The sequence below is a fragment of the Colletotrichum fioriniae genome, assembly GCF_027942845.1.
Source record: "Colletotrichum fioriniae strain IMI 355084 chromosome Unknown scaffold_11, whole genome shotgun sequence".
Lineage (NCBI taxonomy): Eukaryota > Fungi > Ascomycota > Sordariomycetes > Glomerellales > Glomerellaceae > Colletotrichum > Colletotrichum fioriniae.
In genome coordinates, this window is record NW_027076847.1 from 762890 (window position 1) to 777832 (window position 14943).

The following is a 14943-nucleotide window of genomic DNA, read 5'->3' on the forward strand; positions in this document are numbered from 1 at the left end:
CGACACATACATACACACGCCCCCACGAATCGTGGAAGCCTCGTGCTTGAGCGAGAGCTTGACTCAAGGAGAAGCAAAGCTTAAGGCGCCATGTTTGCAGAGCACGGGTGAAGTGCACACTTCAGAGTATCCACGGATACTAGCGGAACCAAATTCTTTCAAGTTTTCAAGAAAAAGGATTGCGAAAACTCTCTGCCCTTGGTCACGATTGATGGCCGCGTCATTTTTAACCGCTTTAATTCAAGCTAAGGTATCTCTTAGATTTGGCCGAGAAAAGAGTTTTTGAGATTAGGCACGGCTTTAGTGCGCCCCGCTCATCCCGGACGGAAGCGACGCCCCGAATGGCGGGCCCGAGGGAGGCCCCACACTATCTGCCATCAGCCCCGGTCCCCGGCTCCGTGCCCCCAATTTGAGATGGCACGAAGAGATCGGAAAAGACGACACGGATAAGGTGGGTACCTTACTGAGAGGTCCATTCATAAGAGTGATGATTTCTATCATGACTCTATCGGCCTTGTTGACCTGTTGCAATGAGATCCAGCTTTCGGTGGAAAACCAAACAATACGATATTAGCGCAAACCTTGTAGCAAGGTATTAGGCCAGGTGATGTTCCTCATGATATCGTTCATGTGAGTAAAGTCTGAATTGCTGACATGTCCGCTTGCCATGTAAGTAAGTTGTGAAAAGTCTATCAAGTAAATGAAATGAAAGAGAAGAAAAGAACAGGTCCGCCGCCGCCGCCCGCATCCACGGTATTCAAGACGCCAAATATACACCTCGCCAGCGCCAAACCAGTATCCTCTCGCCCGTTAACATCACCCATTTATAAACTCTATAGAATAGACATCCTTCTCCCTACCATCCTTCTCCCCCATGACCGCATCCGCATCTCCATCCATGCCTACCCCAACACCAACATCATCATCATCCCCCTGCTCAATCAACATATCCAGATCCCGATCCACAGCAGCCGCCTCTTCCGCCGACACCCCCATCTCTCCAAGCCCCTCTACACCTTCTTCAGCCTCTGTCGCGTTAAGCAACGCCTGGAAGTCGGTGTGGTGAGGGTGGTACGGGTTATACGGGTTCTCATGATGGTGGTGATGATGAAGATCATGATGCGACGTCGGTCCCGGAGGCCGTAGCCCGCCAATGATTTGCGGATCAATCGGCTGGAAGGACTCATCTTGTAGCATGGGATTGTGGTGCGGGTGGCGCGGTAAGGGCGAGGCCGAGGGGTCGCGGAGGGTGTGGGAGGGCGGTAGGGAGGTGACTTCCGCGTAGGGTGATGATCTTGGTGGTGATAGGGGCGGGAGGTGGTGGTGATGATGTGGATGTTGGTGTTGGAGCGAAAGGACATGATCTGCGGTGCTGAGAACTGTTGAAGTAGGCCCTGGTGATAGCGGCGGCGGCGGTGGTGATGTTGAATGAGTGTGATGAAATGAAGTATTCGTGAGGGGATTCACAACCGATACAGGCGGAGCAGAAGAAGTAGAAGAAGCAGCACTCGCAGCAGCTGCCAATGCTGCCGCCGACCTCCCCTTGGCACCACCCCCGTTTCCACCCCCCGGCGCAGGCGTCTTGCCGAGCTCCTTACACTCAGTACAGTTGCGAATCACATCGCTCGCCGTCTCCTTGATGCGACTCCAGTGGTACTTCTCTGCAATCGTCGCCGTCGTCTTGTTGATCCCGCCGTGGCCGGCGGCATGCACCTCGCGCGCAATCTCGTATTGCCTCCTCGGATCCGGCACGACCTCCTTATCCTTGAGCATCAGTCGTTCGCCCCCGCCGCCGCCCTCCCCCTCCCCGACCAGCTTATAGTGCGTTGCCGCGCTCCGGAGCCTGCTTTTCTCGGCGCGGTCAGCACCCGCCGGATACCGTCCATACTTCAAATAAAACTTGATCTTGTCGAAACGCTCTTCACTCACGAGGTCCTCCGACTCTGCACCGTTGCTGCCGGGGACAGGCAGGTCCCGCCCGTAGATGATGGCGTCAATGAGGGTGCCCGGGTACGAGGCGAGGTTGCCGCACCCCTTGACGCGGCCGATGCGCTTGAAGCCGAGGGCGTCCCAAATCTTGCACGAGGCCACGTTGGTCTCGTAGACGAGGTTGAAGACGGAGTAGGTGTAACCCAGCTTGGGCGCCCAGTCGATGTAGCACTCGCCCATGAGGCGGCCCACGCCGCGGTTACGCGAGGCGTCGGTGACGAGGAAGCCCGCGTTGCACACGTGGCTGCTACGGCCCGGGTAGTTTGGCTTGATGTAGAAGCTGCCGAGGCACTCGCGAGACCAGTCCATGTCGTCGTTGAGCTCCGCGTGCGGATGCTCGATATTGCCCAACATCATGACGGCACCGAAGTTCTGGAACCAGTAGGCGCCGAATTGTTCGGCCGTCATGGTCTCCATCATCGGGTAGGTGTCGCCGCCTTCGATCTCCTTGTTGAGCTGGTCACTGAGGTAGCGCACCAGAGACGGGGGCACCTCGTGCCGCGAGGCAAAGGGGATGATTGTAGCGACGGTCTGGCGGTCGCGGAGCGTCACTTGACGCGGGGTGATGTCGGCCGGCAGGGAGGGGTTTATCGGGTCCGGGTACGGCGTTACCCCGGACACCCGGTAAATGGTGGGGCTCGCCGGGTCATCTAGCATGGCCGGCATTTTCGGGTAGTTTACTGACTCGGAGGGGGGCGGATCGGCACCGCAGGGGCCCTTCTTCCAATACAAAGCTCCCCGTAGAGGGGTGACGAGGGGTAGGTACTCCGTAGTCTGTAGCAGGCAGCGCCTGTTGGCCGTTTGCGACGGACTGAATTTCGCGGTACTGACTTTTATGATACCAAAAAAAGTCAAGAGTTAGTTAACATTTCACACGCGTATAGCAGTAGGGAAAGCAGCGGTTGATAAGAAAATACGCGCATATCCCAAGGTCGTGTTTGGCCCTGCACAGGCAGACTCCCCTATTTCACCCCTCAAGCCCCTCCCTTCATGATATCCGATATCTAAAACGGAGCCAATGGAGGGAGATGGAATTTGGAACAAGAGAAAAATGTAGGTTGAATTTGTAAGGAAAGGCTGCAAGTAAGCCTACCGAAAATCTGATCTGACTCTGCTCAATGCTGACTGATTTCCCCCAAATCGAGTCAGAGTAAGAAAGTAAGACACACCCCTCGGCCAACCTGCCGATTTGGCGCAAAAATGCAGTCAAGCAAAATGGAAAGACGGCGACGTGGTGGTACGGATGCACCGGTGGCTTTTGCGCTGCACTTTGGGTACGATCGGATAAGGTAATGAACCGCCTTGCCGTTTCAGCTTTTGCGATGACACCACAGCTGCTAGCATGCACGAATGCCTGACCTTGGCGGGGTGTGTGGAATCGGGAGCTGCTGCTGCTGCTGCTGTGCTGTGCTGTTGCTCGAACGTGCTGAAATGTTCGTTGGTGATGTGTTTCCTGGACCTGAGGCCTGAGGGGTGGAGGGGTTAAAGGAGGGAGGGGAAATGCGCAGGTTGCGAAGTTTTCAAACCCGGACTTTGGGACTTGGGGAAATGTAAAGTTATGTAATGGAGATTGAGCCACATTGAGCGCCACATTGTGGCTGAACCATACACTGTCTTTCTGTGTCGCTATTAGTGATCTCTGAGAAGAAGAAATGTAGTACGATAGTACGATGAGAAGTCAAGGTTTAAGTAATCATTATAATTAGGTGCATTTTACATAGATGCCTTTTATGGAGTCAGTCCCCCCCGAAACAGGGCTCTTAGATCGACCGTATCGATTTAAGGGTGACTCCTGTGAATACATCACAGGCATCACCTAGATGATTTTGGGAATCACTGCTTAGACCGTTCACAACTCTAGGTTTTTTAATTTGGATCTAATCGACTGCGATGGCAGTCCTGCATTTCACTCTATCTCCATTATCTGCTGCTTTCATCTTTTAACAACAATGTATGGGACATAAATTCTATATTTGTTAGCGGCTAACGAGTACAGAAGGCATAGCAAGGAGCCATGAATACAATCAACCAAGGCGACATTCAAGCCGCAGAAGTTTGATAGCAATTTCGAGGTTTGAAAATGCCATCCCAAATAAAAAAAAGATGTTCGTGACGCAATAAGTTTTGCTTCCAACAACACAATCTTTAAATAGCATTGGCATCATTGGCTTCAAAGCCTCCTGTATTGTTAAAAATCGCTTAGATATATCAAATATATACACTCTATCTAGGTTGTCTACAGTCTATGGGATATCATACAGAGTCTCACTCTCATACGTCAATCAAGAGCCACACACATCGAAGCTGTTAGACTTCATCCGCATATGCCAATCCGTCATCGACGACATCAGCGACGGATCAACATTCCTATTCGCCTTGATGAAGACAGTTTCGTAAGGGTGAATGTTGCTCCCGAAATACTTCTTATCCCACAACAAGTCACCGGAATCTGGGTGAGCCTTGCAGTACTCTTCTACTCCCTCTTCGGAATGCAGAGCGGTCATCATGGCGTCGACTTTGTAGCCGGCGTTCATGATCAGGCCCGTCGTTCCGACCTCGGCATGAACAGCGGCGTTCCAGTCCGCGTAACACCCGCTCAGACCGACAGGGGCGTCTTTGCTTCCGAATCGGTCATCTTCAGACGCGCTTGTTGCGACTGTGGGGTCTAAGAGGATGCCCATGCCGACATCATCAGTGGCGAAGATCATGGACTGAACATGCAGTCTAGGTATGCAGTTGAGTGTCATTCCGACGAGCTGTAGGGAAGAAATCGTCTTAGAGTCCATGTCATGTCAATAAATCAAAAGAACTGCGAAGACTTACTTTGGTTGTCTCCGTTACCTTGCTCAGGTACAGGTCCGACCAACAAGACGAGCTCCACGCCGGCAGGAACGGCCCTCGAATGCTAGCATTCATCGTGATGAAGCGCTTATACTTCTTCCACAGATCATCCTTCCTCAAGACCTCGCCAATAGCGCCCATGTCGAAGCAGGTGTTATCCCGCTTGACGATGCTGATGTTTGGCAGGTCAGGGATGGTGCTCGACGCGTTGGCATCTCCGTTGAAGATGAAGACAAAGTCTGCGGCATTGTGGATACCCTTGTTGACAAAGTAATCCAGGTTTGCCCGCGCGCTTTCGGAATCATGATACGCATACACAATGAGCGGTCGGTCTTTCGAAGACGCGCTCTGTTGGTCTGGAGTTGCGGGCTTAGGCGAAGAGCCATGCGCGATGGATTCAGGGATCGCGGGCTTTTTGAGGGGGACACCCCTGGTTAGCTGCCGGACCCAACAAACTTCGATTGTTACGGCACAGAGCACCGAAATCGCTCGCGGGGGGGAACGGGGTAAAAACACACCAGTTGGAACGGCAGTATCCACCAAGCCGATATCAGGAAGACGGCCGTGAGAAGGCCAATCTTTAGAGGTGTCCAATGCACCCCAAGCGACGGCATGTTCGAAGCGCCTCGTCGTCGTGAAGAGAAGGTTTAAGGTGTATTTCGTCTAAAGAGGAAGAAGGAAACGCTTGGCCGGCTCCGTAGAGATTTGGGCTCAAGATAACGTTGGAGCGGCGCGGCAGGGAAATCCGGACTGACGTGGAAGTGGATGACATGATTGCGAGTTGCACTTCTGAGTGGTCAGACTACCCCGGCCATGTGTGGATATCACCAATAATAGGACCCTTGCCCCTGACGCGGAGCCAACGGAGTGTGGGAGCGGTCGGCGCAAGCGCTCACGGATGCGGACGAGCTAAGCAGAGCTTGTTGCCATCAGCCGAGACTGAGATCTTGTGTGAAACGAGTTTATAGATCTAGACTATTCTAGTTTTAACGTACGAAAGTTGAGGTAAACACCATAACAATGTCAACAAAAGTATCGCGACTTTTCTGAAGATTCCGCAATAGTCAGGCTGGGAAATTAATCCAAATTTCACGCACCCTGTTTCACACCCATGAACTCATCAGGTGTTCCTCCAGGCAGCAAGTCAGATTTCAGGGCGCTTGCGTTGGTTCAGTCTGCCAATTTGGCTTGGCTGTTGGCGCTTTGCATCCTGAACTGCATAGGACCCCTGGACAGAGGCACCGAATCTGGCAGATATGTGGGGGTCACTGCGCATATTTGGCTCAGCCTGATATCCTGGCCTGCAGCCGAACGAATCACGCATGGCAACATATTGGTGTTGGTGCAAGTTGGAGTTGCTGTGCCATGATTTTGAGACGTTTCCGTCAGACCCCGGTGGTTCTGACGATCTTTGCTGGTGTTTGTTAAAGAGTTCGTCTCACTAGTCCACTGCAACATTGTGGTTTACCGTTTCTTTTCTTTATGCGTTTGTTCTTTGTTGATTCCCAAATGTCAAGACTGAGCCAAATCAATCCCAAAGCGTCTCGCGATGTCTGCAGCTCATGTAAGTCTTCAACAACAGCCGTAGAACATTGATTGAGTCTTGAGGTTACACAAATCATGTCGATGGCCAACTAATCTAATTTGACAACCCAGGACCATGGGAGCCAACCGCATTCCCACGCCAACGAGCAACCAGGCTTAGAAGTTGTGCCACGCGAACAAGAGAAGTTCGCACGCCCAGACGACCCCACGTGGTCCGGACTCCAAGTCTCCTACCATTCTTATTACGATAGCGGCAAGGAAGCAGTTTCTGATCACAACGATACCGACAAAATACACGTAATTTCGAGGCAAAGCGAAGTCGGAGAGCTTGATCCTGAACAACCAAAGCGAGGAAAACGGCTATGGCTCATCATTGGAGGAATCATATTCGTTCTTGTGGTTGCAGCAGCCGTCATCGGTGGGATACTGGGAAGCAAAGCGGCGAAAGCATCGCAAGTCGACGATTCGTTGCCCGCGAGCGAGGCTAGCCCTACCATCACACCGACTCCCACGGATACATCCAACACGACAACAAAATCACAATCAATACGTCAAGGATCGCCACTTACCGTCACCGGGTGGAGTCAGTCTGGGGGAGTTGAACTGTTTCTATTTTATCAAGACGACGAGTATCAAGTACATCGGTCGACATACAACACTGCAAAGACAAGCGACAACTCGTCATGGCAGACGCCCGATAAGTTCAACTCTTCTGCAGATGTGAGTGCTCGCTTAGGGGCAACTATCATTCAGTACGATGCTTCATACCAGGTGGGTAAATTTCAATCCCTGTTGGAAGCCCGGCGTAGGTAAACTGTAAGCGCTAACAGACGGGTCTCCAAAGCCGCAAACCGAAGTCTTTTACACAAACGATGACGGTCGTGTCCTCGGAGTGAGTATCAACGATGCTCTGAGCCCAAACTACGAAGAAGACAGCATCAAGAACATGGTTTTGAACTCGCGTGTCAACAGCAGCGTCGCAGCATATTGGCCTTGGGTCATGTATCAAGAAAGCAGTGGTGGAATTGTCGAGGTGCGAAATCGCCTTCGGACCGAATTCTCACCGGCAGCCGAGTGGGACAAAAAGAGGCTCAATGTTTCTGCGGATAGTGACAGTCGGCTGGCGTTGGTTCCGCTGTCGACCAACTTTAGCAAGATTGCTGTCCAAGGAGGGTATGGGATCTTCTACCAGGTCAATGGAGCCTTGGTCGCGCTGATACCGGATCTTGGATCCGACGAGCTCGCTACTGATTATGCAGACTCATGGCCTACAGGTATGTTATTGTTGTTTGTTGTACTGAACATCCATCAAATAAGCTAATCAACCAAAGGCTTCCCAGCTGTCACGAATATGCCAGGAGGTGCACCGTTTGCTGCGTTCTCAGTTGCCAGAAGCTCGGATACCCTGCAGAGAGTGTTCACTTATGTCCTTTACCTCGACAATGATGCAAACATTAGCGTCATTTACAACGACGCCTCTTCCTGGAAAACTGCTCAGCCAGCTTCGTTGAAGGGTGTCGACGCCGACACCGACATTACTTGTCTCACTATGGCCACGACGCACCGCGACTCTTTCACGCAAGAAGTAGTACTTGGGGCGCAGTCTTTCGATCCAAAGGTGCTACTTCCAACGTGAGGGCTTAGTTAGAGAGGTCATTCTGAGCACTAATAACGATTGGGTGGATAATGGAAACGTGCCTATACCGTAAAGAACCTCGACTAGACACGTCCTGCACGTTATATATGAAGCATTTACTAGCAGATATTGATGAATGTACTCTATCTAGAAATAGATTAATAGGACTCTTGCCGGGTTTTGAAATCGGGTCCACGTACAGCGCTTTGATGGAAGACCAAGACATAGGGTGTCTTATCAATGTATTTGATCAGAGCACAGACAAGTATAAACTTCATTGTTATGTGGCGGTATTATGAAAGTTTTTCGCCGTGAAATTGAGGTTGTATAAGTTTCGAAAGCCAGACATGTTGGAAAGTATGTGCACTTATCTTTATTACATCGCGGTGACAGTTCCTATAAAACCAGTGGGGAATTCCAATGTATGATATTGCATCTTTCTATTTCACCAAGCCAATGGTCATATCGTTGGAGGAATACCAGACTCAAGGGCTCGTAACGGATTCTCCTATTGCCAAAATACCTGAAGAACACCGCGTCGAAGTTGATTTGTTTAACACCAGTTCTTCCTGAGAGTTGAGCGCAAAAATAATAGCAGGTTATCGCGTTTCATCTAAGTGATGAAAAGGATACAAAAAGTGTGGTCATTTAGTCTTACCGATGGTCAGATCTTGGGGACTATGTTTCGATTTAGCGAACTCAACTTCTATAGCAAAGAGTTGTTTTTGGTGTAAGATGAATGACTTCGTCAATTCGAAGAGAACTATTAGCATGCAAGACATGCAATCAGTCAAAGTCAATATATCATATTTGGCTAATTCATGGCTTTATCCCCCTTGCTAACTCTGGACTCTGTAATTCCTCTATTCTAGTCTTCGAAATTTGAAGTACAGACCTTGAAGTATGCTATAGAGACATGTTTTTAAGTACGACCTCGACACCTTGTATCATAAAACTTTCACATGTAGATGTCCAAAGATCACTTGTGTAGGTACTAGTACTCAGCTACGTGCGGCGCTACCGATGACGACCGCTATTGAAGCTCTACGAGATACGGCCTATCTTGACCTCAAGTCACGTGCTTACCTCACTTCTATAACTCAGTACCAACGAAACACGATACTTCGATCTGGTCAGAATAAAATGGTTGAGATTGTTGTATAGCGTCGATATGAGAACCGCATGTCATCCATTAGCACGTTGCTCCATTTGCGGCACTTTCTTACCCAACTTCGGCGGGCCGTTAGGACATAAGGCAAGGCGCGCCGCGCAACGCAGGGGAGAAAAAAAACTCAAAAGAACCCGGCGTTCTTTAAAGTCCCTTCGGACGAACTCTTCCCAGCTGAAAGAGAGCGCACTAGGGCTTGGCATCCACCGGTGGCCGAGCTTAACAGACTCTTCGGGCCAGGTACCATCGTCCTTGCACCCTGGCTCAGCGCTTCAGGAGGCCGGTCCGGGAAACGCGCGGCCACGGACCCTCCTCTCCCCATCTTAGAGTCTTCGACTCGTCACTCGGCGGGAAAAGCCTTGGGAGCTTCTTCCTCTTTTGGTCGGGTTGGACGATACCCACGTACCACTTCCGGAAGTGCAATCACGATTCGGGACGTTTCTCGTGAGGCTGTGTAACGTGTATCTTTCGATGCTTTTGGAAAATTTTCCAATGGAGATAGAGCGATGTAAGGCTGGGAAGAAGGGGGAACCGGCCATTCAATGTGGCACAGCAAAGAGCATACCTAGATTGGGGGCATTGGGCACGCAACTCAGTGAGCATGTGCTGCACAAATGACAGCCCACAGCAAAGCTTACTTACAAGCCACACATGGCACATCTGACAGCTGTAGCCGACCTCCCCACTGGGAACGGATAAGGCATCTTCAGCTCGTGGCAAAATAACTCAAAAAAAAGGAAGATCAGAGATGATCAGGGCCAGTTCGAGGCCCCGAGGATCCTCTTTCTCGGCTCTCTATGGATGACGCAAAAGGCATGCGTGCCTGAGATACTGGTGGGAGACGGGGTCTAGAACCTTTTTCTGGCCCATTGAACTTTCAAAGGCTGAGCGAGCGTGAAAGACGCGTTCCCGGGTTTCTGTGGGGGAATGGGTTTGTAAACATCAACAGTAAGCCCCGTCTCGTCTTGACACGCACAGCGGCTGCATCTCGATGATCCGGAAGAAGAAAAAAAAGACATCTGCACGCGCAAGAGCGGATGCGAAGATGACATCTGTAACGGCCGATGAGAGACTATCGAAGAAACCAATGCAGGAGTTTCGTCAGGATGTTCAAGTGTTCTTTGTTCCAATGTTGACGTTCGGCACATGTAAAAGGGGGGTGTGGATGCGGACGGGCGGGCCATCGGCGACCGGATCTAGAACTGGCACTTTGCTCCACAATTCAGCAGCGAAGTTCTCGATCTTGTCGCAGTCGGTAACAGTTCAGCTCAAGTAAAGATACGGAACGACACTGTACTCCCGTACGGTTGTTCACGGCAGGCGTAAGCCGGTCTTCCGGCTCGTGGGCGTTTTGCTGCGGGCTGCAGGGGGAGGTTTGTAAACTTCGTGGAGACTTGGTTCATATTAGTGTAGTGCCTCGGGGATGGGGCACCATGATCCTGAACGGTTTCCATGTGCCTTGCCGTGGTTCGACTTTCCTATGCTAGATCTAACGTTTGGTGTTAGGGCTGTGGCATTTTGCTTTCCGGCCCTCTCCTAAATCAACCCTTTCCCGGGAGTATGGGAATGGAAGGCAGCCGGAATAAGATGTATGTACGGCGGCAAGGTTCTGCTTTCTCGGTCCATGGCCACCATGATTCCGAAAGTGAAGAAAAAGGATTCAAGCCCGACATGCTTCGATGCTCTATTTTCGTAAAGGAAGCGTCATGAATGAATCCTGTTTATGGGACTTTTGCTCGTGATAATATGGAATTTCACCAAGCTGAGGATGAGGAGCCATGTCTTGCCTAAGCAAGCCTATCATGCGGTGGCGCTCATTTCCTGGAAGACGTGCCTAAATTCCAAGATTCTTCCCCGAACACTGGGCTGTTGGGTTTGGAACACGTAAACATGGTGGGAGAACCGTGTTGGAGCTCTGTAATTAAACATGTGAGACTAAGTCTCACATCATGGACGCGGGGTGTTCACAAAGTGAGAGGGGAAATGTCTGAGAAGTTGGTGTGTTGAAAGTCGTCCCATGCCCCAAGCCCCAACGTTGTTCGAATTCGAGATTGCTGATGTAAGACGACGGCACGACGGTAGGATGTTCAGATTTTCAGATGAGAAAAGGACGCCGTTGAATCTGCTTGCATGTCGAGAAGGGCGGGCCTCGGGCGTTTTTGGGGGCGTTGGATGAGGCACTTGGCTAGTGATAATTAGGGCGAGTGAACTGGCGGGATCTGCGGCAAGACCAACGGACACTCAATACCTACCTAGATGAAGCCTAAGCCATGCCAAAGCCCATCTTTCATTTCGCGACGGAGGATGAAGCAATGTTGAAGGGTCGAAGCCATCGCTGCCGTGGCCCATCTAAAGCTGGAAGTGGCGGGCATGAGGCATCTCGTTGAACAGGCGACGCTGGAGAAGAAAAGTGAAGAACTGGGCCTTGCTCCTGCGCTTCGGCTTTCTGATTATCTCGATGGGCTCCCACCCGAAATGGCCGTGATCGGGATCCCCATCCGGCCGCACGCACTGGAAGGATTGGGGGCGGATTTGACAAGTTCCCACAATCGAAACTGGCCGAGCTGGATGGCGGTTTGGACTACTGTGAAGATGGGACGACCGGTGTCATCAGTCACTGGCTGGCGCTTGCCTTGGTGATTCTCGGGCTAATATGTCTCGCTCTCCTTGGAACTCTGGGCAGCTGGGCTTGCTGAGGGGAACTGGGAAGGTGTCCGCGGACAATGACTCGACCCCTTCTCCAGAGCATCCACAGCGAGGAACGGCACAAAAACTGTGGATAGGATTAAACGCTGCTGGATGGGAGAGGAGGATTGCCCCTGCATTGACGCGTCTTGGGAGACGGGGGGAAAGTCGTCGGCATTTTGGAATAAACAGCGCAGCCGCGCAGCGAAAGAGATCGAGTGGTTGATGGCTAGTCCGTTGGCGTCACAGTCAAGAATGGACTCATGGAGCCCTCGGGCGGCGGTGCTTTTAGCAAGTTCTGGTTCGGAAATCCGCAAAGCAAGGAGTAAACGTAAACCGGGAGCCGGGAACCGACTCGAGATAGGAAGCTCGGGGAGCCGATCAACGGAGTTTACAGATGTAGTATCTCTAGGATCTCTGGGACCCTGGATTTTTGGCTTGGGAGTTGGCACGTCGGGCTCTCATCGCCAAAAGGGGGTTCTCGGCATGAGAGACAGGTCATCAACGATGAGAGTGGTTTTTCTTCGTATTAATCAAGAGAGATGGGACCCATTGGAACGCTGCGAAGGTCCTTTGCGGCAGTGCCGGATGTTGGCGGCGGCATTGGTTTCCCGAAGGATGCCGCTTGAGTGGATGAGATGTGATGATTTTGTAACTTGCAAGTTTGAACTTTACGAAATCCAGAGTCTGCTGTCCTTCGCATCGGATTATCCTGCCGAGGGGTTGCTTTTCTGCGTATGAAGGTTTGGGCTGGAGGAGATTGCGGCCTGTGAAGGTTGAAGAGACAGGCACGCAGGGCGAATTCACGGCACAGGGAGAATCGTTGCTTCTTCAGGGGGCCTGCCTACATGTACTATGGTTAAAGGGAGCTTTTTTTGTCACTTGGAAACGGCCCCCAATCAACTTACGACAGTCGGACACTGAAGACGCAACTTGCTGAGCCTTGGTGAGGGAGAGTTCGAGAAGAGGAACCATCTGCTGAGTGCTGACACATGTTCCGAGGATGGGAACCCCTTGGCCTCTTTACCTGAAAAGAGGAGATGCAGGCCAGAAAGGGCCACCCTTTCCCGTCCCTGAACCGCTCTGCCAGAAATAGTTCACAAAACAGCAACATTGTCCTTACACAGTAGAGCGAAGTAGCAACTAGACGCGAGACCGACATGCAGAACGCCTCATGTTCTGGAAGAATGCAGTCTCGACGAAATCCCGCATCAAGAGACGCCATATCAATCCCAGCTGCACATCGCGAAAACCGAGAATGCTGATTCTATCCAAAGTCGTGGTATCGAAAAAAAGCACATGGTCAGGCATTCAACATCATCTCCTCTTTCTTCGCTAGCATCTCGGCACCTGCCTGGGCTTCAATAGCGTCCATTGGTTTGGACTTTTGCATATAGAAATAGATCCCAGCTTAACCTAGTTCGGCCGTCCATGTCGCGCAGCATTTTGTGTGTATGGAGTAATGGAGGCGAAGGGGGACTTCCATGCTTCTTTCAAAATACACGTACATAAAAAATATTCTATCGATATCAATGAATGACCAGACACCTCGCCTGCAGGAAGCCAGCGAGCAGCCCACAGTAACATGACGTGGGTTTTCCTTCTTGATTGATTGTTGAGGCTGTGCTAAGAAGCAACATCAATATCAAGCAAGGAAAAAGTAACGCATCCCGGGCCATCCTAAGCAGGAACCTGCATCGGATGCCCGAGTCTGCGGACGACTAAGGACAAGCTTCTCGATTAAGCGTTTCTTCCTCGAGAAACCCACCCCCTCTGTTCCGCAGCGACCCAGGATATGCGCGTTCAATTGACCACAACCACTCTCCAACAGCCAGCCAGAAGCTGTCCGATGCCACTGAAGAGATGAAATTCTCCAGTTGCTGCAGCGGTGCTCAGGCGGTGCTCAGACGGTGCTTCTGGCTCTTCGAGATGATGGACCCCCGGAACATGGGAGGCAGAGGGTCGAACACGTTTCCCTGGTGCGTTGGATGATGAGTCCTCATTTGCTGTCTGCGTTTTCCCCATTCCATCCACACTGACTTCGTGGAGAATGGTGACTGGTCTTCTGATCTCTAAGATAGCCATCATCAACTGTTCCTTCTCGCACTGCACGGAGTCAGAGACGGACAGAAAAGCTCCTTTCACAAGCTTCTGTGCTGACCTTGGCGGAAAGACATGGCCGTGACCTTCATCCTCAATCTTGTGTCTGATGCAAGCCACCTGCACACTGTCACTGTGAAGTCCTGCTCGTGAAAGTTGACAGACACAAGACAGTTCAAAAGACGAACCGGCATGCTGCAAGCCTCTCTGTAAGCCTTCTCCCAAGCCTCTTGGCTCGGCCGCCCGTCCTCGTATCCCATCCACACTTCTGGGGTAGAGGAGGGAGAAAGGGGTGGCGTTATCCAAGCCAATCTCGCCGCTGTCCTTCTGCCGTGCACCGCGAGCGAAGCAGCAGGCCTCGAGGCCTCGCTGGCGACGGCATGAGCCGTTCGCCAAAAGCGCTGTAATAATGCATCGATGCACAACGTTGGCCGGCCGAATAGTGAAGGACCGTTGTGTAATTGTGTAAAGTATCCGTACTTCAGGTATGCACACTACTTTATACGGGGCACTGGCGAGACTGAAATCCAACGGTTCGCGGCATCTCGACTAATCTCTCATTCGACCATCATCAGACAGCCGGCCAGACCGGCCGATTTCTCACGCACAAAGCTGCACGTTTCCTCTTCCCCCAGAAAATACGCCCAACTCTGTCAACATCCAATCTGCCGTACCCATTGCAGTACCCGTCCGGGTTCTCCATTTCAGTGGCTCCCGTCCCCAGGTGTTCAAGCCTTGGTGTTGGACAAGATAGGATCCTTCGTACGGATGCGATAGCTGACGATAGCGCCCCAAACCAAACGGTATAGCCAACCGGAAATTTGGCTACTGTGATAAGCGATAGGCCTCGTCTGGGACGGTCAGCCACCGTTGGTTTCCTCGTTTCAAGTTTCAACCTGCGACTTTGGGACCGCTGGCCCCCTCCTCCTACGAGTTTCGTTTTCCCCCTGTGCCGTCGTTTGGGGCGACGACGGCATGA

General features: G+C 51.6%; 2 protein-coding genes across 2 annotated transcripts; both read right to left on the minus strand.

Annotated features, from left to right (window-relative positions):
- Positions 1 to 816: 816 nt before the first annotated feature.
- Positions 817 to 2655, minus strand: SPT10 (the record flags this gene model as incomplete). The annotated part of the gene is made up of 1 exon (XM_065758462.1): positions 817 to 2655. The coding sequence occupies one exon, from the start codon at positions 2653 to 2655 to the stop codon at positions 817 to 819; it is 1839 nt and encodes a 612-aa protein (XP_065612855.1).
- Positions 2656 to 4271: 1616 nt separating this feature from the next.
- Positions 4272 to 5602, minus strand: N0V96_008839 (uncharacterized protein; the record flags this gene model as incomplete). The annotated part of the gene is made up of 3 exons (XM_065758463.1): positions 4272 to 4745; positions 4813 to 5260; positions 5586 to 5602. 3 exons carry the CDS (start codon positions 5600 to 5602, stop codon positions 4272 to 4274), a joined length of 939 nt encoding a protein of 312 aa, XP_065612856.1.
- Positions 5603 to 14943: the final 9341 nt, after the last annotated feature.